The sequence below is a fragment of the Alternaria ethzedia genome (assembly GCF_023757985.1).
Source record: "Alternaria ethzedia strain BMP 0044 chromosome Unknown scaffold_18, whole genome shotgun sequence".
NCBI lineage: Eukaryota > Fungi > Ascomycota > Dothideomycetes > Pleosporales > Pleosporaceae > Alternaria > Alternaria ethzedia.
This window is the reverse complement of record NW_026056211.1, coordinates 78,555-100,768: the sequence shown is the minus strand read 5'-3', so window position 1 is coordinate 100,768 and position 22,214 is coordinate 78,555. Positions and strand designations below refer to the sequence as shown.

General features: G+C 51.6%; 5 protein-coding genes across 5 annotated transcripts; 2 read left to right on the top strand and 3 right to left on the bottom strand.

The window, feature by feature from the left end:
- Positions 1-568: 568 nt before the first annotated feature.
- J4E87_006973 (uncharacterized protein) lies at positions 569-1,204 on the bottom strand (the record flags this gene model as incomplete). The annotated part of the gene is made up of 2 exons (XM_049378573.1): positions 569-1,114; positions 1,166-1,204. 2 exons carry the CDS (start codon positions 1,202-1,204, stop codon positions 569-571), a joined length of 585 nt encoding a protein of 194 aa, XP_049231594.1.
- Positions 1,205-10,136: 8,932 nt separating this feature from the next.
- On the top strand, positions 10,137-10,931 carry J4E87_006972 (uncharacterized protein; the record flags this gene model as incomplete). Its single annotated transcript, XM_049378572.1, has 2 exons — positions 10,137-10,197; positions 10,249-10,931. 2 exons carry the CDS (start codon positions 10,137-10,139, stop codon positions 10,929-10,931), a joined length of 744 nt encoding a protein of 247 aa, XP_049231593.1.
- A 1,346-nt stretch (positions 10,932-12,277) lies between these two features.
- Positions 12,278-14,907, bottom strand: J4E87_006971 (uncharacterized protein; the record flags this gene model as incomplete). Its single annotated transcript, XM_049378571.1, has 6 exons — positions 12,278-12,494; positions 12,545-12,644; positions 12,687-12,705; positions 13,513-13,795; positions 14,294-14,421; positions 14,671-14,907. The coding sequence occupies 6 exons, from the start codon at positions 14,905-14,907 to the stop codon at positions 12,278-12,280; spliced, it is 984 nt and encodes a 327-aa protein (XP_049231592.1).
- A 1,268-nt stretch (positions 14,908-16,175) lies between these two features.
- J4E87_006970 (uncharacterized protein) lies at positions 16,176-16,855 on the bottom strand (the record flags this gene model as incomplete). The annotated part of the gene is made up of 3 exons (XM_049378570.1): positions 16,176-16,257; positions 16,334-16,814; positions 16,852-16,855. The coding sequence occupies 3 exons, from the start codon at positions 16,853-16,855 to the stop codon at positions 16,176-16,178; spliced, it is 567 nt and encodes a 188-aa protein (XP_049231591.1).
- A 3,551-nt stretch (positions 16,856-20,406) lies between these two features.
- J4E87_006969 (uncharacterized protein) lies at positions 20,407-22,193 on the top strand (the record flags this gene model as incomplete). The annotated part of the gene is given in 4 exon segments (XM_049378569.1): positions 20,407-20,822; positions 20,876-21,311; positions 21,674-22,090; positions 22,107-22,193. 4 exon segments carry the CDS (start codon positions 20,407-20,409, stop codon positions 22,191-22,193), a joined length of 1,356 nt encoding a protein of 451 aa, XP_049231590.1.
- Between the last annotated feature and the right edge of the window lie 21 nt (positions 22,194-22,214).

Here is a 22,214-nt window from a genome sequence, read left to right as displayed (position 1 = left end):
AGTGAGTAGCGATGTTGGCCTGGCAAGCGCGGTGATTGTTTGAGCGGGAGAACTGGTCTGATAGTAGCATTGATGGTGAAGGCGAGTTGCCCACGACGCGGCCAATCACAGCTTCCCAATTGGGGCTCACCAAACAACAGGAGCGGTTCCGAAGATGGGCAGGAGCGGTTGCCTGCACCTGCGCCTGTGCTGCGTCGCGCTTCGGACTCTCCTCATGCTTTCACCACAGCCGAACGGTTACTGGCACAACACGACTCGACAGGTACGCTCACCACCGTGGCCGGAGTCGTCTCCCGTCTTCATGATGTATGCGATGTTGTCGCCTCGCAGGCCGCACCTTCTTCCGATTGCTCGAACCGTGGATAGCACGATTGGCTCAACGACGCACGCGCTTACCTCATGATGGCCCTGATCCACTGTCTCCCATGCAGACAGCATCGGCGAGACCAATCGACGTTACACAACAACAGCGTGCTGGAACATGTAGCACGAGGATACCTTTACGTGTCAATTCCCATAAGTCGCGAGTACGTCAAGTCCATATCTAGCACGACACTTCCCTGACCTCTCACAAAGGCGCTCTTTCTATCGTGAACAATATCGGCACGTCCGTTCCAACCCTCACATCGTTGGCTTTGACGTGGTTGCTCGTACTGAGCTGACCGCCGTTCATCTGCGTAGGCCACTCCTTGACGTCCCATTCCAGACCTTCGGTAGAGATGATCGCCGGTCCGTATATAGGAAGAAACCCTACGTTCTCGGTAAAGATACCATCTTCCTGTAGCCCTCTCAGCAGAGTCTCCTTACTCCGAAGTATGAAGCTCAGGCTGCACTCGGAGAACAGCCATAGGCGAAGGTCGGCATGTCGATTCTCTTCCCTGTATATCTCGTTCAGGAGCCCAAGGCCCTGATCAACCCTCCCACCGAGGGTACCAAGAACAATCACATCCCGAACCATTGAGGAAGTAAGACGCGACGAGATTTTCTTCATGCATTTCCCAAAGTCTGTGCTGTATTGGTCACCATCTCGTAGCACAGGAACACCTCGTGCTTCGTAGTAGTCACGCACATCATCGCGTAACGAGTCCAAGTCTCCATGGATCATATCGGGTAGCTACGCCTGTCAGCGACCTGTATTGACGCTATATATCACATACTTACTCACGTATTGTTCGCGCTGCGCTATCAAGTCACCTTTCAGCATGTCGTAAAGTCTATTCGCCCCGCCATCGGCACATATCCGGTATTCCGTGTGCTTCCAAAGGCGTGAAAAGGCAGTGAAGTGGGCTATTGGTTGATTCAAAATGAGAAGATCGGGAGGGTTTGGTGTCTTCTCCGGATGTGCGCTTTCCGCGAGAAATTTCGCAGGGTACAGTTCGCTGTCTTCACGTTCCGCCATATCTCTAACTTTCTCTAGGGTATCCAAAAATGAGTGTGATGATATAGATAATGAAGCTGTCAATGCGACTGTCGAGAATGGTTCAGATCGAGAATTCCGGATGACGTGCGCGATGAAGCGGCAAGTGCGATGCAGATATGGCGAACGCACTAAGCCATAGAAGGACTAGCTCATGCCTCCCGCGTCTCTGTCCCCACGGATCACTGATACGCAGATATGCATGCCTACCACGGTTTCGACCTTTATTTATAACACTTCGCATGTACAGTTCTTTCCTCATGATGTATGAGGTTCCCCTCTCGGCTCCTCGATGCTCCCTTTCGGGGTTATCAATTGATACGTGATAGCAACTACGGCCCACGAAGATTTGGATGGTTGGCTGAGGCTTCCAAACAGAAGACCTAAGCACGACGCACGCATTTCAAGCTTCGTCGTTTCATTAGAACTCCATTTGAGCTCGATGGCCTTAGCGAAGCAGGTCTCAAACACAAGCTCTGCTTACGCACAACGGCCCCACGTTAGTAAACCTCGGCCTATGTTTCGGACCTGCGTTAAATTGTCGTTCGTGACGGTTGTTACTATCAACACATCTATATCCGTAACTGTACTTCATGGTCGTATACTGGCCTTGGATAGATTGTCGGATGTCGATCGTGCCGTATCTATCTATCTTTACGCATAGCAACGCTGACGATGCCTTGCTAAAGATGGAGCAAGGGAGAGGCACTGGCCGCCAAAGCCGCGGATGCGAAGGGGCCGATGTGCGATTCTGGGAATGCTTTGTTTCAAGGAAGGGTCTATACCTAAGTACAAGTCAATCGGACATGCGCTTGAGCTCGTGACCTCCAGCAGACACCACGCGAATTGACTTCATGAGCCTTTACGAGCTCTCACAACGATGTAGAACTCAATCTGATACGATCGCCAGTCTAACAATTGAGAGAATGTATGGATAAGTTGTTGCCCGATGGCTCTTGCCTGCCTGGCGAGGGAGGCTTCCAAGGTTAAGACCATAGATGGCGGCGGACCGTGCGCCGCTCGGAAATGACGTCTGGCGCAATGCCCACCAACCTCTCGGCCACTGCCATCATCTGTGGGATGAAGCACCCACGTCCCGTATAACACATACATCGTCGCCGATATCGCACTTCCACTCAAGAGCGTAGCTTGCGGAAGCTTTCGACACTAAGCATCGTCAGCCCGCCATGGCCCCGCTCCACCACCTGGGCAGCTGCGGAACAGGGGTCCCACTGTCTAACTTCACCACCAGACGCCACTCCCCAGAGTCCGTCCACATCATCAGCATGAATCTACAACAATAGCCTTGTGCCAGGCACTACAGCGCCTCATCACCGGTGACCCGGCCCCGGTCTGCAACCACCCTCTGGGTGCAGACCACATCAAGACCGCGTGGTATCTGGTTGAGCATGTCATCGACGGAATCCTTGATACCCTACCGAAATTATCCAATGGTATACAGAAACTTCTTCTGTTGACACCTAGAGCTTGTCTCTGCGAACCAAATCTACTTGGGACCTCAAGACGTCAAGTCGCACTTGCATGACGCTCGAACTGAGGTACGCAACCAGCCAAGCAATGGCACTGGTGAGGCTTCAGCCACACCACGATTCATGTGCGACCTGTCATCATGGACATACCGAATTCCACCAGTGCGGGTCCTGTCAGCGCGCAGGACACCCCTTGTCATCATCCACGCGCTCAGGCGCATTCTACCATGAACGTGCGTTCAGCATACGGGCATGGTGGCGTACTATGCTAACTATCCTCAGCAGTGGCATTTCGTCAGCTCATACACGATGCCTTGACTTGGCTTCCAGCCCTGCGAAGGCGCCTCATCGGTGCTAGAACAATACCTTGCTATGTAGGACCCTACACGGAAGACATGTATCTCGGCCCTAAACTTAGCATCATGCAAGCTTGATGCCGTATATGATCAGCCGTTGGACGGAACTATCGGTTCTGGTCAAGCTCAAGTCTGCTCAGAATAGACGAGTATATCACAGCTCAATCCCTAACACTTAGAGCAAGCATTCGCTTTTGTCCAGAGAGGGACGACATTATCTGATGCAACGGTCATTGCCTGACTGCAGTCGACTCTCAAGACACGGTGGTTCTACAGCCAGCTTGGAACAACACGCATTGATTCGTATCACTTGTTAAGCCAAACATCCGATCGCAATGGATGAGACGACCATTCATACTCCACGAGACCTGTCGGATCACTTTACTACGCAAGCAGTTCAGCACAATCCATATGCTAGAATGCCATCGAAAAGAGCAATCGCGTGCGTGACATGCGCTAAGGCAAAGACCAAGTGTAACAAAGCTGTATGTACCAAGGCACATCTTGTATAGTCCAAGTTCCTGCGCTGACACTACATAGCTACCTTCATGCTCTCGGTGCGTCACCAAGGGTATCGTATGCGAACCAAGATCCACTCGCCGTACTTCAGATAGCAACCACCGATCAAGCATCAAGAAACCATCTAGACCACCGAAAAGGCAATTCTCGGCCAGTGTCATATCACGCCTTGACTCATACATTCCCTCGACGAGCTTGCATTCTCAAGAACCTCGAGGCTCATACTCCGCAACATACATTGATACCGAAGCCACCGTGAAAGCCAGCCGTCAAAACCCAGGGCTCTCTGGCTATCCAATGCTCACTCCGCTTTCACCAAGAGATTCGCAAAACCTCAACGGCAACTACGCTTATATAGATACTTCTGAACAGGATCCGGATTTCTTCACTCAGTCTGTGGGTGCGGACAGCTATTTTAACCTGGGCACTATGTCACCGCAGACACCAAGCCCGATACATCCTTATCAGCCCGTATCCGTGGTGCACGAGACAGATCTCTGCTTGTATCCACGATTATGGTCCGATGAAGTATTGATGCCCATAGAATGTGGGTTCGACTTCAATGTCAATGATGTTCTACCACAAACTTGGGCTACGTCACACGTCACAACCGAAATTCCAATCGCGCAGACACCCTGGGGGTTGTCTAATTTCTTGGACACATCCCAACAAACCTCAGTCGAGCCAGTATCACACGCTGCCGGAATCGCTTCCCCATTCCAGTACCAGTTCAGAGATACATCAAGTCCATATCATCCTGACTGGACTTACTACGAACATACTATCCCCGACCTGAACGTTGCCACTTCGGCAACGTCCATCCATGACTTCAATTTTGCAATAAGTCGTCCGCCAATCTGGGAAGCTTCTTTGATATCGTAGTGGTACTGGCGGTTCTCGGCTGAGCCCGCTTGGCAACGCGCATCTAAGGTACATTGGCACCTGTTATATGTAGACTACGAAATGCATGGCGCTTCCATTCACCATACTCGACATTTCCAACCAAATCTTTCTCTTTGTACTATGCGGCTCTCAAAGATCTCTACACTCCAAGCGTTGGATGACTCCCAAAGCCTACGAACAAGGTTTCCACACTAAAGTCCGCCTATCCCACGTCTGACCAACGTCTCTATTGATAATACGGCTATGCGATGCAGAGACGGTACATCAGAACTCTGTTCGAAAACTCCGCATTCGTCAAAAGGCGTGCTGCTGCAGTCTCCTCGGGGTTCCTGCATGTGCACTGCTCCAAGCAAGATAGCCAACCCGCTGCGCTCCGACGTGTAGTCGCCTACTCCTGCCGTTTGTGCGGCTCAAACGGCTAAAGTCATCCCTCGCGTGGTATTGGTTCTTACACCTTCGCTCACCACCGCCTCAGTGACCCAAAGCAAACTTGTGCCTTATAGCAAGCCTACTATGACAACGCTACTGCCCACTATTCCCACGTGAAATCATACTTCCTCCGCCACCCTGGTCTTATCAGAACCAAGGCATGTCTAGTATGATCTTCAACCTTGCAGCCGAGGTCACACGAGCGTTGATCATATGACAACGACTGAGTGCTGTAGTCATGGTGTTCGTTTTCGTCGGAGTTCACAGCCTTCTTGCCACCCTGCATTCGTGGCGAGAACACCCCACTGTCATCCTTCCATTGCTTACTCGCATAACTCACCGATAGGTGGCAGATGTTCCGTCAAAACCCTCAAGGCAAGGTACCACAGCGCGCATGCGTCTTCAAGCATACGCACCTCATGGCCATCATGCATTGTGCCTGGACCTGGCGTTCGATTCGCACGTGTGAAGAAGGCCAGCGTTAGGGAGAACAAGGTACATGATGCTGCGTTGCATCCAGAAAGATACTGTATGAGTGAGTGGGCCCTGCATCCATTGGACAACGCAGGGGACGGGTCTGGAGCAGCGATTCAGGCTTTCGCGCGCTTTCAGCAGTGGCTTATCGGCTACTTCGAACACCTACACTGCGAAGCTTGCTCTCGAAGCGGATAAGTCGTATGGTAATTCTCTAAATATTGTAACATCTATGAAGAGCTGTGAGATGGTGGATTGGATGCGCATCCCCTACAGCTGGTTTCTTTCCTAATCTCAGAACAGTGTCGGCCCGCTGCGGAAACATGGTCTCTACACATCGACGGACCGTCCCATCACTCGCGCGTGACGGCACGCCCTGTACGAGAGAACAGCGACCATGGCGCCACAGCGCTTGTCAGACGCATGCACGGCTCACCCATGGAGGGCGCATGTGGTTAGCTCAGCAGATCCTGCGGCCGAAGCCCACCTCTAGCGGGCTGTACCGACGCGAACGTAGCGGCCTGCGGCATCGTATCTAGGTCTTCTTCGAACGTCAATTCTACGAGTCTCACACCACCAAATTGACCTACAGTCAGCCTCTTGAATGATTCAAGAAAAAGGCGCCGCGCCCACCTGGTAGCTTGCTGCTTATCGATAGCGTCAAGTCCAATCGTAGGTTCCGTGATCCTTCATCGTTCGTGTCATCATCGTGTGGGATCAGGCGTGTTGCCTGGATGCAGGAACGATGATCACTCGAAGGCTTGGCAAAATGGGACTCAGGTTTCCCATGGTGTCTTCCTGATCCAAAACCTGGCGTATAGCATATGCTACCGGAGTACTGGGTTCTGCAACCACCAGCCCGGTAGTGGTTGGTCGTATTCGAGGCCTTCCGGGACACACACCCGTTCCTCCGATGACCATGTACCGCAGAATCTACGGCGCAAGCACTACCGGAGCGCATGAAGGTTAGATTACACGCGGAATACCCTTGCTTTTTATCGATTTACAGGTCTCGGATGACCAACACCACCTACATCCGTCCTGTGGCGTGCTTCCCTGGTCATGATTATCCCGACAATGTCTACAGTCTCTTACTGTTCCGATGCTTGTTTGTCTATTTTATTGGCTGATGCTATACCCAAATGCACTCCTGCCGTTGCCTAGTTTCGCAGGCCTTCTCGGTTACGACACGGACACTGAGTTCGCAGCTGGGAAACTTCCACTCGAAGTGCATGGCCATTCTTTGTCCATATCAGCTCTGAGCGTGTCACTCTATCGAAAGCCAAGTTATCGTCTCCACCATTTCGTCAGCCAATAGAGCCTCGCATCCATCCATCCAGAGCCAGTGAACCAGCCACATGGGAGACTAGGATGATATGCCCAGGCCGAGAATCCACCGCCATGGAACGGACCCCACTTGCAGCGAGTATGATGAGGGTGGGTGTATCATGTGAGACATGAGTCTGGTAAGAGTTCAGTCTATCCCCAAGCGTAATCGGGCCGAACCATGGAATACGGTAACGAGTATCCAGACTGGACAGTGTGGACGCTCTTCCCGTGCACGCCTCGTACTTCATCGTGATCGAGCCACGATAACAGGAAAGGTACCGAGCCTATCAAATGGCACGCAAAATGTACTCTTCGATCGAGTGACCCGTGAAGGATGCTTTGATAGCAGATATCGATAAATTCCAGCAGCAGAACAAGGGCCTGGATGACATGACCGCGTTGACCGGTAAGGCTGACCTTACCAAAGACTCCTTCTGCGAACATGGCAAGGGTAAAGCTTCACCCGAGTAGTGAGGATGGATCGCAGATGAAGGTTGGTCAGCTCCTTCCCGGCCGTCTTTCCCTGCTAGGACACACATCGCAAGGTGCCACTTGTCTTCTCAACACCAACCCGTCTCGAAGATCTCAATCCTTCCCGTGTCGTCCCGACCCTTCCTTCCCGCCGCAAGCGCTCCCCGAGTACAGTCTTTCCACTCAGCACTAGCTCGAACAAGGTGACCGGCATACTTCCACTATTGAAAAGCAACGTTGGTGTGAAAGGATGCCACCCGGTCCACCATGGACGCGTATACCACCTGGCATGCTGACGCCGTGGGCTTGGTTCTGGGACCTACTCCACATTCCTTCGCGTCGAAAAGCGAATACGGTATTCAGCCGGTCGAGAAGGTTCCGAGGGACGGTTAAGAGACCACGTTGTTATCACCACCCGGCTCTGGAAGTGGTGGCGAGACCGAATTCCGCCATGGCCTGAAAGCGACGCGTGGATGTGCCAGCCGATCTCGGAACGAAGAAAGGTGTGTGAGGGTCTGGGTACAATCGGCAATGCATAGCGGTCCCTAGTGTTCAACCCAGCCGTCGGCTTGCGCGTAAAGCCTTTTCTCCTCGGAAGCTGGCGGAGTAGTGCTCCTTCTGATCGAGCTACGGGAACGCAGTCAGGTGACTGGGACGTCTTCGGTGAACATCATATCCCCAATCAGTATAGCCATTAGCCACGACGGCCTTCGCGTGCGAACCAAAGTAACTTTGCGTCGTCTCTTCTCATCCTCGGTTACTTACCGCGCACGTGGCACGTATTCGCTCCACGTGTGGTTGAAGAACGTGTTCCTCGTCTCCTAGCACAGGAAACAAGGTGTTGAGATTATCGACCTCTCGCCTCAAAGCGTCGTCACTTATATCTCGCAGCGGAGTGACGTACAAGCATTCTGCGCGCCGAGCCAGAATGACCTCAGCATGATTTTCCTGTCCTGAAGTCAGCATCTGCTTCCCCTAAACAGTGGCTAGAACCGCAATCTGCTCCTGACAGCACAACCTCAGATGCAAGTAACTGTTCAAACATACCTCAAGAACCATCTCACAAACCTCAACATAAGCCTCCGCTTCCCAAAAGCTAAACCCAACAACAACATCCACGCCCCTCCCCTTCTCCCCACCACCCCACTCCTCAAACCTCAACCTCCCATGCTCAAGGTCCGATCGCACCTTCCACCTTTTCGACACCTGCAGCGGCGTAAAGTTCTGCAACATGTTATACAATAGGGACAGGGAAAGGAACGGCTGCGCGCCATCATGCACAATGCAAATTTTCCTGAGTCGCTTGATATCTCTTTCCCACATGATGCGCCAGAGTATCTGCACGATGAGCTCGCGACCGGGTCCGCCGATGCCTTTTTCTGTGTGCTCGGGTCGGTACCGGATGTAGAGTTCTTCTAGGGAGGTGAGGCCGGCGCGGGAGAAGTTGAAGGGTTTTACGCGGCGGCGGTTTACGTCTGGGGTGTAGAGTGAAGTGAGATCTGATGGGAGTTTTATCTGGAGTTTCGTGATGCTGGACATGGACGCTGGGGGTAGTAGACTTGTTTTCCGGATGAGTTCTTCTGCTGACGACCATGGGAGGGTGAAGATCATTGCGGTCCACGCAAGGGCGTGATATTCTTCATGTAGTTGGCGGCATGTTGATGATAGTGATAATGGAGAATGCTCTAGCGGAGGTGGTGCGGTGCCGGGGTCGCGGGTGAGGATGTAATCTACTATTTGGTTCTTCAATTCACCCGGTAGAAGGAGGAGCGGGGATTGCTGTGCCATTGTCATTGGAGTAAGACATCTGGATCGTTATGTATGTGCAGATACGCGTAGAAGATTGCGCGCTAATGCTTTCTGTGATGGCGAATATGATGAGTTTGTTCATCGTCGCCGCTGCGGAACGCGTGTCATGCTGTGTGGGGCTCATTCCGAAGCTTAGTCAGGGGTATTTCGATGTTGTCATCGCTTCTGCGCGAGCTCCTGCCAGGCACTCTGCATTTGCGTTGCGACTGTTGTTGTTCACTCTACAGGCGCTGGTCCAGTCTTGATCTTACCAATTCTTTCAGCGCTATCGACATTTCCTACGCGAATTACAGTCTAGCGCCAAGCCTTTGTGCATCGCCGTTACGCGTACGCGACGCATTGTTAACATGCTGCTTTTTCCGCCTGCAGCTTCTCGTCATGAACTTCACAAGCTACACCACCAAGTGTCGTACCGCTACGAAGACATACCTTGCGCAGTTCGAACAAGCTTTTGCGCTTAGCGGCATGGCTGCCGCCAACGCCTTCACCTAAACCCAGCTACCCAGGATAGCACGTCCGATCTCATTCTACCCGGCACGTTATACCTCGTTACCCGGACTGAAACATATCCAGTGTGACTTGTACCACTCATAGTCACTATATGAGCACTCTAAATATGCCGCCTACCCCGCTTGGGCTTCGGTCGACATAGCCCATCCGGCAATCTGGAGTTCATCTAAAAAATACTACATCGGGAGCAAGTACTATCGGCAGCAACCGAACCGATACCATTGGCACCAGACAGCTGCACCATCAGCAAAGAGGATTTGCGCATGTATTAGCATGGTCATGAGGACTCTCATCTCGAGCGCTGTGCTTCCAGCAGAGCCTTCGTCAAAGTAGGATCGGTGATGGTCGGGCTCAGACTGAACGGTGGTATAAGACAGGCTGAGATGGCTAAGTTCCAGCAAAGTTATCAATCGGAAAGCAGCAGCAGTCATGAAGTCCGCCGTCCTTCCGTGGCTAGCAACGGCCCTTGCGCAGCAGGCTAGCGCCCATTGTTCGTACTTCCATCTTTGTCCTCAGAACTAGTTGCTAACGAACCTTTTAGATGTATTCAACCGCCTCATAGTAAACAACACCATCTCTCGAGAGTTCCAATACGTCCGCGACGTCTCCGGAAACGCCGGTACCTACGATGACCTCTGGCTCAAGACCTTCCCCATCTACGGGCCCGAAAACGCAAACGTCACATGCGGCCGCGGCTCCTTCCCCGTCCACAACGCCGATACTATACAGACAGCGACCATTGTTGCTGGGAGCGATGTTGGACTCATGGTGTCTGGGCCTTACTACGAAGGTGATGTCCAAGGATACATCTTCCACGAAGGGCCGGGGCAAGTGTTTCTTTCTAAGCTCCCGGATGGAACAAAGAGTCTGATGGAATATGACGGAAAGGGAGATTTCTTCAAAATCGCATACGCAGGACCGGCGGACAAGACGACGTGGTCGACTATGGACACGCTGTCCGTTAACTTTACGATTCCCGCTGCCACGCCCTCCGGCAAATACCTCTTGCGCATCGAGCACTTCATGCCGTCTATGACTCTTGGACAGAGTCAATGGTTTGTGAACTGTGCGCATGTGGACATTGTCGGAGGCGGCAATGGGAGTCCAGGGCCGATGGTCAGGTTCCCGAATGCGTACGCTGAAGATGACCCAAGTATCTGGTTTCCTACGCCGAACGATCTGAGCCTATATAAGGAGCCAATGCCAGCAGTATGGAAGGGCTGAACAATAGTTCATGGAGACGGACCACAAGAGGAGACTGATGGCGCTCTGACTTCGACAAGAGAGATACATCGATGCAAGTGGAAACATGTAGAATCGCGTTGTTTTGTCATTTATCCTCTATCCGATCTCGATGCCATACGTTGTCCCCGCAGCTACACCCTGTTCACACTCATCTTACCCTTCATGAGCCTGAACCCCCAGACTCCGTCAACCGCAATGATCGTGAAGAATGAGAAAACCAGGCTTCCACCAAATACCAAGCTGTGATAAGTCCAAGCATCTCCAGCATTCAGGTCAACCACTTGACACGCAATCGCCCATGGTAAGACGTAGAGAATGTTCGATGCGAGAGACTGGTAGAGATACCAAGCTGGGCGCGTCGATACAAGAATCGCAGCTAGTTGTGTCGACACACCATACATGATGTAGCACCAGTCAATGGTGCGCCACATGCGTGCGGTTATACGTGAGACCTCCTCAGAGCCTGAGAGGTATCGTGCGAAAGGCTCAGCACCGGCGAAGGACATGATGAGACAGAGTGGGATCTCCACCACCGATACAATAATGACGGAGTAAACTGCCCAGCGTACAAGACCCCACAATTGCCGACGCCTAATTTGCAACTTTGCAGCCTGTGATATGCTCACGATGGTCGAGCGCAATGCTCCCCATGAGTGACCCACAAAAGTCAGCGTGGTCGCCTCCAGCGCCATTACGGGTACCATTATCAGGCCCCATCGGATGGTTGAGAAGACGCCCCAAGCAGTTGCGTAGTTGCTACCTAGCCCGACGATACCGTGGACTAACCACAGGTATAGGGCGTTGCGAATGGCAGATTCTGAGAAGAAGATCGCACCCGGCCTGGCGAGTGTGACAAGGGCGGGCAAGGACGGGGCGGTACCGCGGCTGGATGTGTCGCTATGGACCGGCGACTTGGAGCTGACACTCGTTGTGTAAACAAAGTATGCCAGCCCCGCAAAGGCAGAAGTCAGGTTGCAAGCAAGTGAAATACCAGCCTGCATGTTCACTGTGGGCGTGATGCTTCCGACATGAAACTTCGAGATGACGATCAAGTCGAGAATGATGTTGACGGCAAATTTGACGGAACTGATGATGAGTGGGACATCAGGCTTATCCAGCGCGCGAGTTGACGTTGAAATCGCATACTCCACTGCGGAACTAAATGCAGAAAACGCGGAGATGCGGATATATGTGACGCTCACATCTCTGACCTCCACTGGAACAAAGCCTTGCGCGAAAGTAGAGGCGCCTGCGACGAAACCGATGCTCATGATAAGCCCGAGGAGTGATTGGAAGAGGATCAGAGTGTGAGTGAGCTGCAAGCGCTAACGGAAACCACGACTGGACTTGTCGCCGATGACGAGGTAAGCAGCGCGCGGAAGACCTTCGTTCAAGACTTCTGCGACCACGCCGATGTATGTGTACGTGTCTGTTGTGACTACCATGGAGGAGTCGATGTTCGCAACCCATAGCTTCGATAAGGTGCTATAAAGAGCTGGCAGGATGAAGGCGCAGGTGTTGAACAAAAGCGCTCCTATGTATCTATATACAGTCAGTGCGTCTTTCGTAATATCTGTGCAGTACATTCATACGTATCGCGATGTAGTGAAGGCTTTAGATCGACGATCGCCTGCTTCTTCCACGATAAGCGCTCGTGATCTTGTGTTCCATCGAACGCTTCATAGCGCTGATCTACCGCAGAGCCGTTAGGCGAGCTGGTAGCAACTATGTTACTGTTCTTGGAGGGAATCATCTGGTATCGATGTTGGTGACGTGACTGTGGTGTGAAATGCAAAAGATCAGTGAGAGTGGGCATGTTTGCTTATAACTGCGTGGGGTAAAGGCCATACAAAGCAAGCTTGATGACAAACAACCGAACCACATGCACATGCACGACGCCGTGCACTGCATGTTCAATGAGCACAGTCAATAAGTGGTGGGATGTGATGGTGAAGAGAAAGGCTACGCGGGGTGGATAGTGGGGGATAGCTGTAATCCTTGCCGACGTACAGGATGTTCCACGGAAGCACAAGCCTCGACGTGATGGAGTGTTTGATTGGACAGGTTGAAAGCAAGAGTCGCAATAGAAACTCTTCAAGGGGGGGGTACATATGATTCGCTTGCAGGGGAAATACATCAATGCTAAGCTTGATCACATTCGCAAAATATGCGATCGTAGACATTTAAGCAACTCTGGGGATAAGAACAACTCGCACTTGAAAGCGCCTGTCGCGAAGAGAAATCTTACACACCTTCAGCAGAGTAGAAAATACTCGCTAAGCAGTGTCTCCTTCCTATACGAGGAGTCCGTGTTTTGTTCCGCGTGCGCTGCTGCAGGGTGTGTTTCGACATCGTCCACCACTCCATGACCGGAGTAGCTGCCGTCCATCCATCCATCTACATGACATTCTCCGACTAACTTCCACTGCACTATCTCTTCATTGCATTCTCCGACTAACGGTAACCGTATACGATCTTCGGAGCGAATCTTTCTTATCACGAAAGGCACATCACTCCCGTCGAAGATGACCACCACATCACCATCAGCCGCTCTGCGCACCTTTCCCATGTACCCTTTAGAGGTGGTAAAAACCCGGGGATAGTGAATATCGTTGATATCCTCAAAGAATGGCACAAGACCAAAATCCTTTGGCAGAGGTGGTGGCGTTGTGTACTTATGCGAAGTGACCGTTCGCCAGAATCTGCTTCGAACTTCTTCCTCTTTGAGCTCTTTCCTCGTGGGTTCTTCGTTGAGAAGCTTCTCGGCATCTGCTTTGATGACACGATAGATTTCCACTAAATTTGTGCTCAGAATCTCATCTGAGCTGTCAGCGCCAGCACTCCTAGGAAGGCTAGCTACATCCTCGAAACAGTCTTCGTGAGCCCAGACTTGTTCGGGAGGTATATAAGTGCTCTCGAATACCCCCGGCATGTCTCGGCATCGTTCTTCACAGGGGTCCAACGGAAAGTCATCGTTCCACCACTGTGTTTCCTCAAACAAGCCTTTTGGAGCTTGACCGGACTTGCTGTGCTCCACTCCCCTCCGGTATGCCATGTCTCTTGAAATTACGCGGTGAAGTTCCCAACATCTGCTTACACGGTCTACAACTACCCCGCGAATACGTACAGATGCAGGTCTAACTACTTCAACATGAGCAGCTCGTACTTTGCCTGCATTCTGGGATCCGACGCGTTCCTTGCGGCAGGAAGACATGAAACTCGATCGGAAAAGGAATGAAGGACAAGACATAGGTTGAGGTAGATAGGAAGGACGAATCATGGGTGGATCCAGAAACACAGCGTCGCGTAGTATCTGCATATTGCCATCCACGAGCACTGACCACGAAAATTCCAGGAAAACCTCTGTGAGACTAAGGTTGTAGTTGGGCACAATCCTAGTATGTGGACTAGCCAGTCCAAGGCCGGCATATATGAGGTCCCGCTCATCGGTGAACCTGGTGGGGTAACGCTGGACCCAGCAACACCAGTCGTACAACGACATCTGTGGTGAAGAGCTAGCTGACTGAGCGTGCCATACCGTACGCATTCGGAGAAGATTTTCAGCCGGGCCGTGACTTGTAGAGATCCTTATGCGCAAGTCCAAGTCCACATCCACGGTCATGTTTGTCATCAGATGGAAGAAGTGCGACTCAAGACGCGCCATCGCCCGTTCGAATGTTTTGCAATCGATATGTCGATCGCCAGCGTGAAATCGTACCTCTCTGGCGAGAACGAACTCTTGTATGATCCATCCCCTGGTGAACCATTGCGTTTCGACGATAGTAAGAATTGCAGTGACGGCGTTGTCGATTAAATTGATGGGCCCACGGTGCGCAGTCGGGACATTGTCATGTGGTGACTCTTCAAGCAACTCCACGTGCTCGAAAGCTTCACGAAGGTCCTTGTTACCCAGCCAGACAATGACCATGCTCGCTGCAGCATAAACCAGGCCCATATTCTGGACTTGACAACTTTTCTCATCGTTATCCGACTGGTTGATGCAGACAGCGTCCGCCCAGAGGACCCGGCTCCGATCTGGATAGCGTAGCGCCTGAAGCGCAACACTTAGGTTCTCCGTGACAGATAAGGCCGTGCCGCTTTCAACATCGTAAAGATAACATTCGGGAAAGGGACTGCCCCAAACGTATGATATGGCCTCGAACTGAACATTAGAATCCGTTCGTTGTATCTGGAGTATCCGACAGAACAAGGTTGAGCCGCACGTTCCCGGTAGAAGTTCGAGGACGCGAATTGAATCAGACGTCTGCAGCGGTATGTGAATGTACCGCTTGATATTATGGTAGATCAGATCGAAGATGTACAACGATTCGGATATATCAATATCAGACGCTCTTGAAATTAAGACTTTTCTCAACCGAGAGCTTCTCTTTGCGGATTCGTCGTAGTAGTTGCGGAAGGTGTGGTTGGCTCGTCGTCTCTGGGTCACTTCTGGGTCGTCGCAGTACCTTGGAATGATATCTATATCATGAAGCTGATCGGAAGGCATTGTGCGCCGCTGAGACCAGGGACTGGCTGCAAAATATGCTGCGACGTGTCGATTTTGGCGTGCAGCTTTAGGTGTCTTCGTATGCAGTCCATAGGTGATGCAACCATCAAATCGGGGCGACGAGGGGTTTCACAGGCCGAGGGCTGAGGCCGCCTTTTACACACCTCTGTTCATTAGGTACTATACGGTCATGCGGGAAGATTGCCCAGACACCTATCACAGCTCGCCGTGACGCACTTCTGTTATTGCTGTTGGCGGCGCAGAGCGGAGCACGACGCACCGCGGAAAGCGGCCGATGCGCCCCTTCTCATGATAGCGAAGCCAAATGTAGCATGTAGACAATGTACCATGTGCCGGATGTTGATGCAATGGGTGGAGAGGGGGTGCCAGCTACGCCCCCGCAGACTAGGCCCAAAACTGTCTTCGCGCTTCTCCCCACTTGCCCTAGTAGAAAATCGCTCGCCTCCAAAACCATATCACATGTGCACCAAAACAGCCTCCATGTAAAAGCGCATACGATTAGACAGATCGAAAGCAGGTTAGAGTACATGCTATCCGATCTGAAATGAGATGCAGCTCGCTTCAGTAGTGATCTTGCTATCGCCTTTCTTTGAACTCGAGCACATTCGCCGAAGATGCAGTAAGTATGCTAGCCAACATCCAGAGTTGTACGTACATCTTCATCTCCATGCCAACCTGATGTATTGTGGTCAAGCCTAGTATATCCTGAATGTGACATCGGGGTTGTCGCTCGTTCGTTTACGCGTAGCCTGGCCATCCATGTAGCCATCAACATAACTGTCGCAGGGTATCAGCAGACTGTCAACTGCGCAACGAAAGTACTATGCTTAAACCATGACGAAACGAGACTTACCATTCTCCAATCAGGATGTACTCCCCTTCAGCTGCAGGCCGCAGCACGTAGGGAACCTCCCCACCATTGAAGATGGCGATGACATCTCCTACCGCAGTGTGCGTCGGCACGTTCGCCAATAACTTTGAATCTGTCTGTGCAATGCGTCTTGCGGCTCTGGATCCCCGAGATTCGAGCTCGGACAGTAGCCGCGATGCTTCCGGAAGCTCGGTGAACCAGTCTCGCGATTGCGTAGTCATTCGTTGGAATACACAAAGCGGATTTTCTCGATAGCGGTCCTCTAGCGCGACGCGGACTAGGATCTTTCGGTCGAACTCTACCTTTTTGCCGCTGCGCATGATGTCGGAGACCTTCGCTAAATGAGCTACGTTGCCAATGAGCCATCCTTCAACGTGAAGAGCATCTTCGTTCACCACGAACGTTGGAGTCGTCGCACTGGCTTCATACAATTTAGGTTGCTTTGGAATAGCATCTCCGGGCGCTAGTGGATGATCCTCGATATTGGTCCACGTAGGAACCCATGAGGGTGGATGGTCTACTCCTCTCTTGCTGTCAACCATTGAAAGGATATGATAACCTTGCGAGCGCTCCAGCAATATCTTTGCAAAGTTTGTCATAACGTGACAAGTTGATAGGGTATAGTCGACTTCAATCCCACGTGCTTCATCAATACTCGTCAGAGGCAGGATTGCAAATAGCATATCCCGAGGATCATAGCAAAGGGTGCTACGAAGCGCATATAGCAGTGCTTCCGGTTTGAGCAAAGACTTGATGATTCGCACAGACTCCTGCAGCTCGGGAGTCTGATGACTGCGATGTTCTTCATTCAAGAGCACCCGCAGCTCCTGTAAGGTTGAGAAATAGCTGATTGCGGAAAGAGTTTTCTGGTCGGGTTGTTCTTTTTCGCATTCAAGCGTTTCTTCCTGGACAACAAGCATGAGATCCGCCCAAGACATCTTGACACGCCCCCACTGAATGCGGACGTCGCGCGCCAGTATGAGCTCCTGTTGAATCCAGCGGCGCTGCCAGAGCGTCTGAGAATAGAGGTTTTGGATAGACTTTGGTTGAGGTGCATCGTTGGTGCATTCATCTGGAAGCCAGGCCAACGTAATATCGGCGTATCGTACGAACTCTGCCATTTGGGAGACCTGATGGCTCTTCTCCGTCATGTCGCTTTGATTGATACATATGGCATCTACCCAAAATATGACGGGCTTCGAAACGGCACGCAACCCAAACAATGCTTTGGAAAGGCTCCGGAGTATTTGAACGAATTTACCATCCACGTAGATGTATTCATGATCTCCGGACCAGCCCCAGACGTAAGATAGATAAGCATATCTCGCTCGATTTCGTAAATCGTCCATGACAAGAGAGCATCGGATAGGATCTTCGTCTTTCTCTGCTGGGTGCAAGATGAGTAATCGAAAATACCCAGGCTCAATGGAAGAGTATAGAGACATCTGGTATTGCCCGTCTTCAATAGAGCGCTCTGGACCATTATTGCCGAGTCCGACGTCTCTACGATAGGCCGTGCGACGGAGGATCTTACCAAATAACTCATCACAGCGATCGAAATCCAGGTAACTCTGTACAGTGTCTCGTACATGCTGCCGTAAGCTGGAGCAGTCATCGTACATATCAAGATCCGGAAATTCGATCGAGTTCCGTATCTTTGATGCCAGCGCTGCATTTGTAGCTTCGCTGATGTGTTGCATACTGCCCGTCGCTTGACAGTAGGTTGCTAGATGCAGTGGCCAAGACTGATTTGCGTACTCCAGCATGGTCTTGCTGGTAGCGGAGTGTGATTCGCTCGTCCCTTCCAGGAGATAGATGAAGCAAGCTTGCGATAAATATGAACTTGCAAAAGCTCTGTCGAACCAACTTGGATCAATCCCGAAGCATGTAGTATCAAGCCGCTGTAAATATTCGTTGACCGAGAAATGTGCCATAGTAACGAAATGAGTACGGAGCTGGAGGCTCGTCTCTTCGTCTTCAGACAGCGGAGGCTCAATACGTACGAGCCCGCTCAGACAGTCTATGAGGTCAAGACACTCAAGAATCTTCTGTTGTTCGGAATCGAACGGCTCTCTCGAGGGCGGTATAATGGCGCATGCTTCCATCAAGTCCTCGACCAAAAACGAGCGCGCGGAGAACATGATCCACTGCAATGCTTTTAGAGTTCTCCATATCAACCCTTTCTCAACTTTGCCCAAGATACGATCGTAGAAGACATAAAGAGTCGCGGGTAGCTCTTCAAGTCGCGGTTCGAAATTCGTAGACCGAATGCTTCTTCGTCGGATGGACTTAACCAGCTCATCGATGTACAGACTAGCAAGTCGGAACCTTTATATGATGTTACTTGCTTTTGAAAAAAAGCGATGTTTTGGTCAACTTACATGCCCGCGGCCTTCTTCACGACTTGCGCTGTCAACCTGTCTCTGTCCTCTCTATCAAGTCTCGTACCTTCCTCTAATCTCGTTCCAATCGCGGTACCAATGTCTCGATCAATCTCTAAAGCAGGTATTGGCATCCTCCGCCAGCCGAGTTCTGAGCGACAATGTGATTGGATTCCGTTATCGGGACGAGTGAAAAGGACTGTCCGGATGCGAAAGTCACAGCCGAGCTTGTTTAGCGCCAACAGCCGGTTCAACAACCTCATATCCGCCGTTTGTGACTCGCACGACACCTCGTCTAGAGCATCTATCACCAGTACGATAGACGCCTTTGCCTTGGCGGGTTCATTTGACTTCAGAGTAGTCACTACGTGCAGGATAAAATTCTCAATCTCAGGTATTGTTGACGGCGATACACGGACTTTTCTTGCTTGGACGATAGATTCAGGGATCGGTTTAGCCGAGCAGAGGTACGCCAGAGTCGTGTTTGTTAGGAACTCCATATTATGTGTATACTTGTCGTTGAAGGAGAAGACCAACGGCACGACCATGTTCTGGCTATCCTCGAGTCGCAGCACCTCGGTCAGATGTTGTATGACGGAGGAGCAAAGAAAGCTCTTGCCACACCCGACTGAAAGTATGTCAGTAATAGTTTAAGTGATGATATTGTATCGCACAAACCGAAAAGGCTTGTTGGAAAATCTCTTCATGATACCCGAATTCTTCAAACAAGGAGACGGAAACACAGGGTGCGATGTAAAGACCTAGAGGACTGTGATATGTCACATGAGTACTCACCTTCCCCTGTTAGCCAAAGACCATCTTGAGATGAGTTGTACCACTCTGGCAGGACGTTGTTGAGTAGCCAGAGACCACAGCCTGGTCTACTGACCAAACTGCTGAGAATCTCCGCCTGGCTTCGTCCCTCAACCCAATCGCGGAACAGCCACGGTGCAAACCATCTCTGGATAGCTTCGCGTTCATCACCTACTGATCGTCAATTGCGATAGCTATGATAGAAGTCATGGGCGGGCTTACCAGGGTCGCCAAGATTGAGCTGAATGTTGGACCCGATCTGAGTGATGCCACGCTCCTTGGTCACCACATCTCCGACGTCCTGTTGAAAAGACATCTTCGTAGTGACCGATAGGTGTTTTCCGATACGAATATGTCTACAACTCAAGCCCTGTGGATATCGTACGAATGAAGCAGATCATACCGTGATCTTCGAGACGAAAAGGCTGAGATAGCGCGACGATCAGGTTTTGACAGGATTGCGTTCCCTCTTCCCATCAGCTCATTGGGTCCTCGGGGGGTGACGTGTTCAGCTTTAAGTTGAGGTGACCGCAGCTGGGGGCTGCCTTCAGCTCTCATATTGCGCTGATTCTTGATTCGTTGATTAACGCCCACATGCAGCCACCGCAGGGGCTATGTCAATCGCAGCGACAATAAACGATCTAACAGGAGCGATTGATTGCTCACCGGAAGCATGTGGTCATTTTGGTCCGAGCTGAATATTCAGCTCGTCGCTGTTGCTGCGCCGGATCAGGCAGCTTCGACTGCGCCTGCATCAACTTGCTCACACAACGGCACTACAAGTCGCGATATAAGACATGCGCACCCTTCTTGCTTGACAGTTCCAGGATCTCAATTACAGATCAGACAGTCCCAGAAGCCATGTCTGTGATTGGAGAAGCAGCTGCCATCATCGGCATCACTGATGTTGCTGTCAAGAGCATCAAAGGCCTCTACGAATTTCTCCGAGCAATCAAGGACGCCCCCAGAGACATTGTACTTATTCGCGTCGATGTACAAGGCTTACAAGCCAAACTTTCAGACTTGGAGTTCCTGTCCAAAGCCGATGCTAGAACGGTGGATGAAGTCAAAGAGACCGGCATTGCGAAGGTGATCAACGACTGCGGGACACAATGCGACGAGTTCGAGAAGCTGGTTGGGAAGTGGATCAAGCATGACGATAAGAGCTGGCGAGACAAACTTCGAGTAGCCTTGAACCAGTCTAGGATACAGAAGTACAAAGCGGTGTTGTGGTCAGCGGCAAGAGAACTTGACTCGGCGGTGGGCATCCTGACGCTGTGAGTACTGTCACATCCAAGAGCATGATGGAAGTTAATCTCCCTGGTAGAAGGATCAACGTGTCGAACCGATCCCCGGAACAGCAGGCTGCTTCGATGAACCAGCTGGGGGAAGAACTGGCATTGTTGGCAGTTGAGGCCGATGCAAGGCGCAATGACGTGCCGCCGCGTTTGGTTGCAATCGCCGAATCCGACGAAGATGAGGCGGAGTACGTACAACAGGAGTTGAAAGCGGGCGATACTGCCCTGGAGGAATTCATACAACGCTGCAAGGCTACTACGGCTCATCTTCAAGCTGTCAAATTGGACCAGCAGATCGGGAACATCCAGACCGGAGAAGAAGGCTATGCGCAGGTAGGAATGCCATTGGAGGCAGTGGAGAAGGTGAGCCGGCATCACGTCGGAAACGTTACGACAGGGAAGAAAGGCACGTCTCAGATTGGCATCTATCCGGCCAGCAATAAGGCTGGTAGTACAGGCGAGCCTGGCGTTGGCATGAGAAATCACCCGGGCACGGGATGAGTTCACGGCTACGCGCTGCGCGTGTCCGCCCCGCACTAGGCCCAATCAACGATGAGCGCCTTCCACGTGGGCATCTCATCACACACATGCTTTCATGAACCAGAATGGCAATCTTTACAATCAATATACATGGGCTCTCCAGCTAAGATGCGAAGCGATGCAGTCTATTAAGCAATCGTCACAGTCTCCACCAATCTACGGGGACACCGTCGGCATGTCGTGAGCATCCCTTGACCCAACGCGGTTGCCCTGCGAATACTAACATTCGCAGCCTCAGCTTCAGGAAACAAAGCTGGCATAACCAATGCACTATGGCCTAAATAATCTAGCAAGCGCTACTGGGAGACTTCCGGGTTCACCCAATCGAATCAGAGGATATCACTGCTATCCGGAAACCGCTCATATCACTTCTACATCTCGAGATGCTGAACGTCCCATCTCTCTACCGCAAACAACCCTCACAACCACCTATACCCTCACCCACAACCCCAACACCGGACCCAAACCTCGGTCTAACCCACAAAACCCACACCCTCCCCTCCGGCACAACCTTCCACATCTGGACGCCCACCTCCACCCCCATCGCAACAATAATCCTCCAACACGGCTACGCAGAATACTCCCTCCGATACCTAACATCCCACTCCTCCCTAATCACCCACCTCCTCGCCGCCAACTACGCCATCTACGCCCTCGACCTCCACGGCCACGGCACATCCCCCGGCCACACTCGCGCTGTCGTCCACGTAGGAAAAGCAGTAGCCGACCATCTCGCACTCCGGCGTTATGCTGTTGAACAAGGAGGGGGAAGACCAGTTGTACTGTTTGGACACTCCCTCGGTGGTCTAATAACCGCGGGGAGTGTGGTAG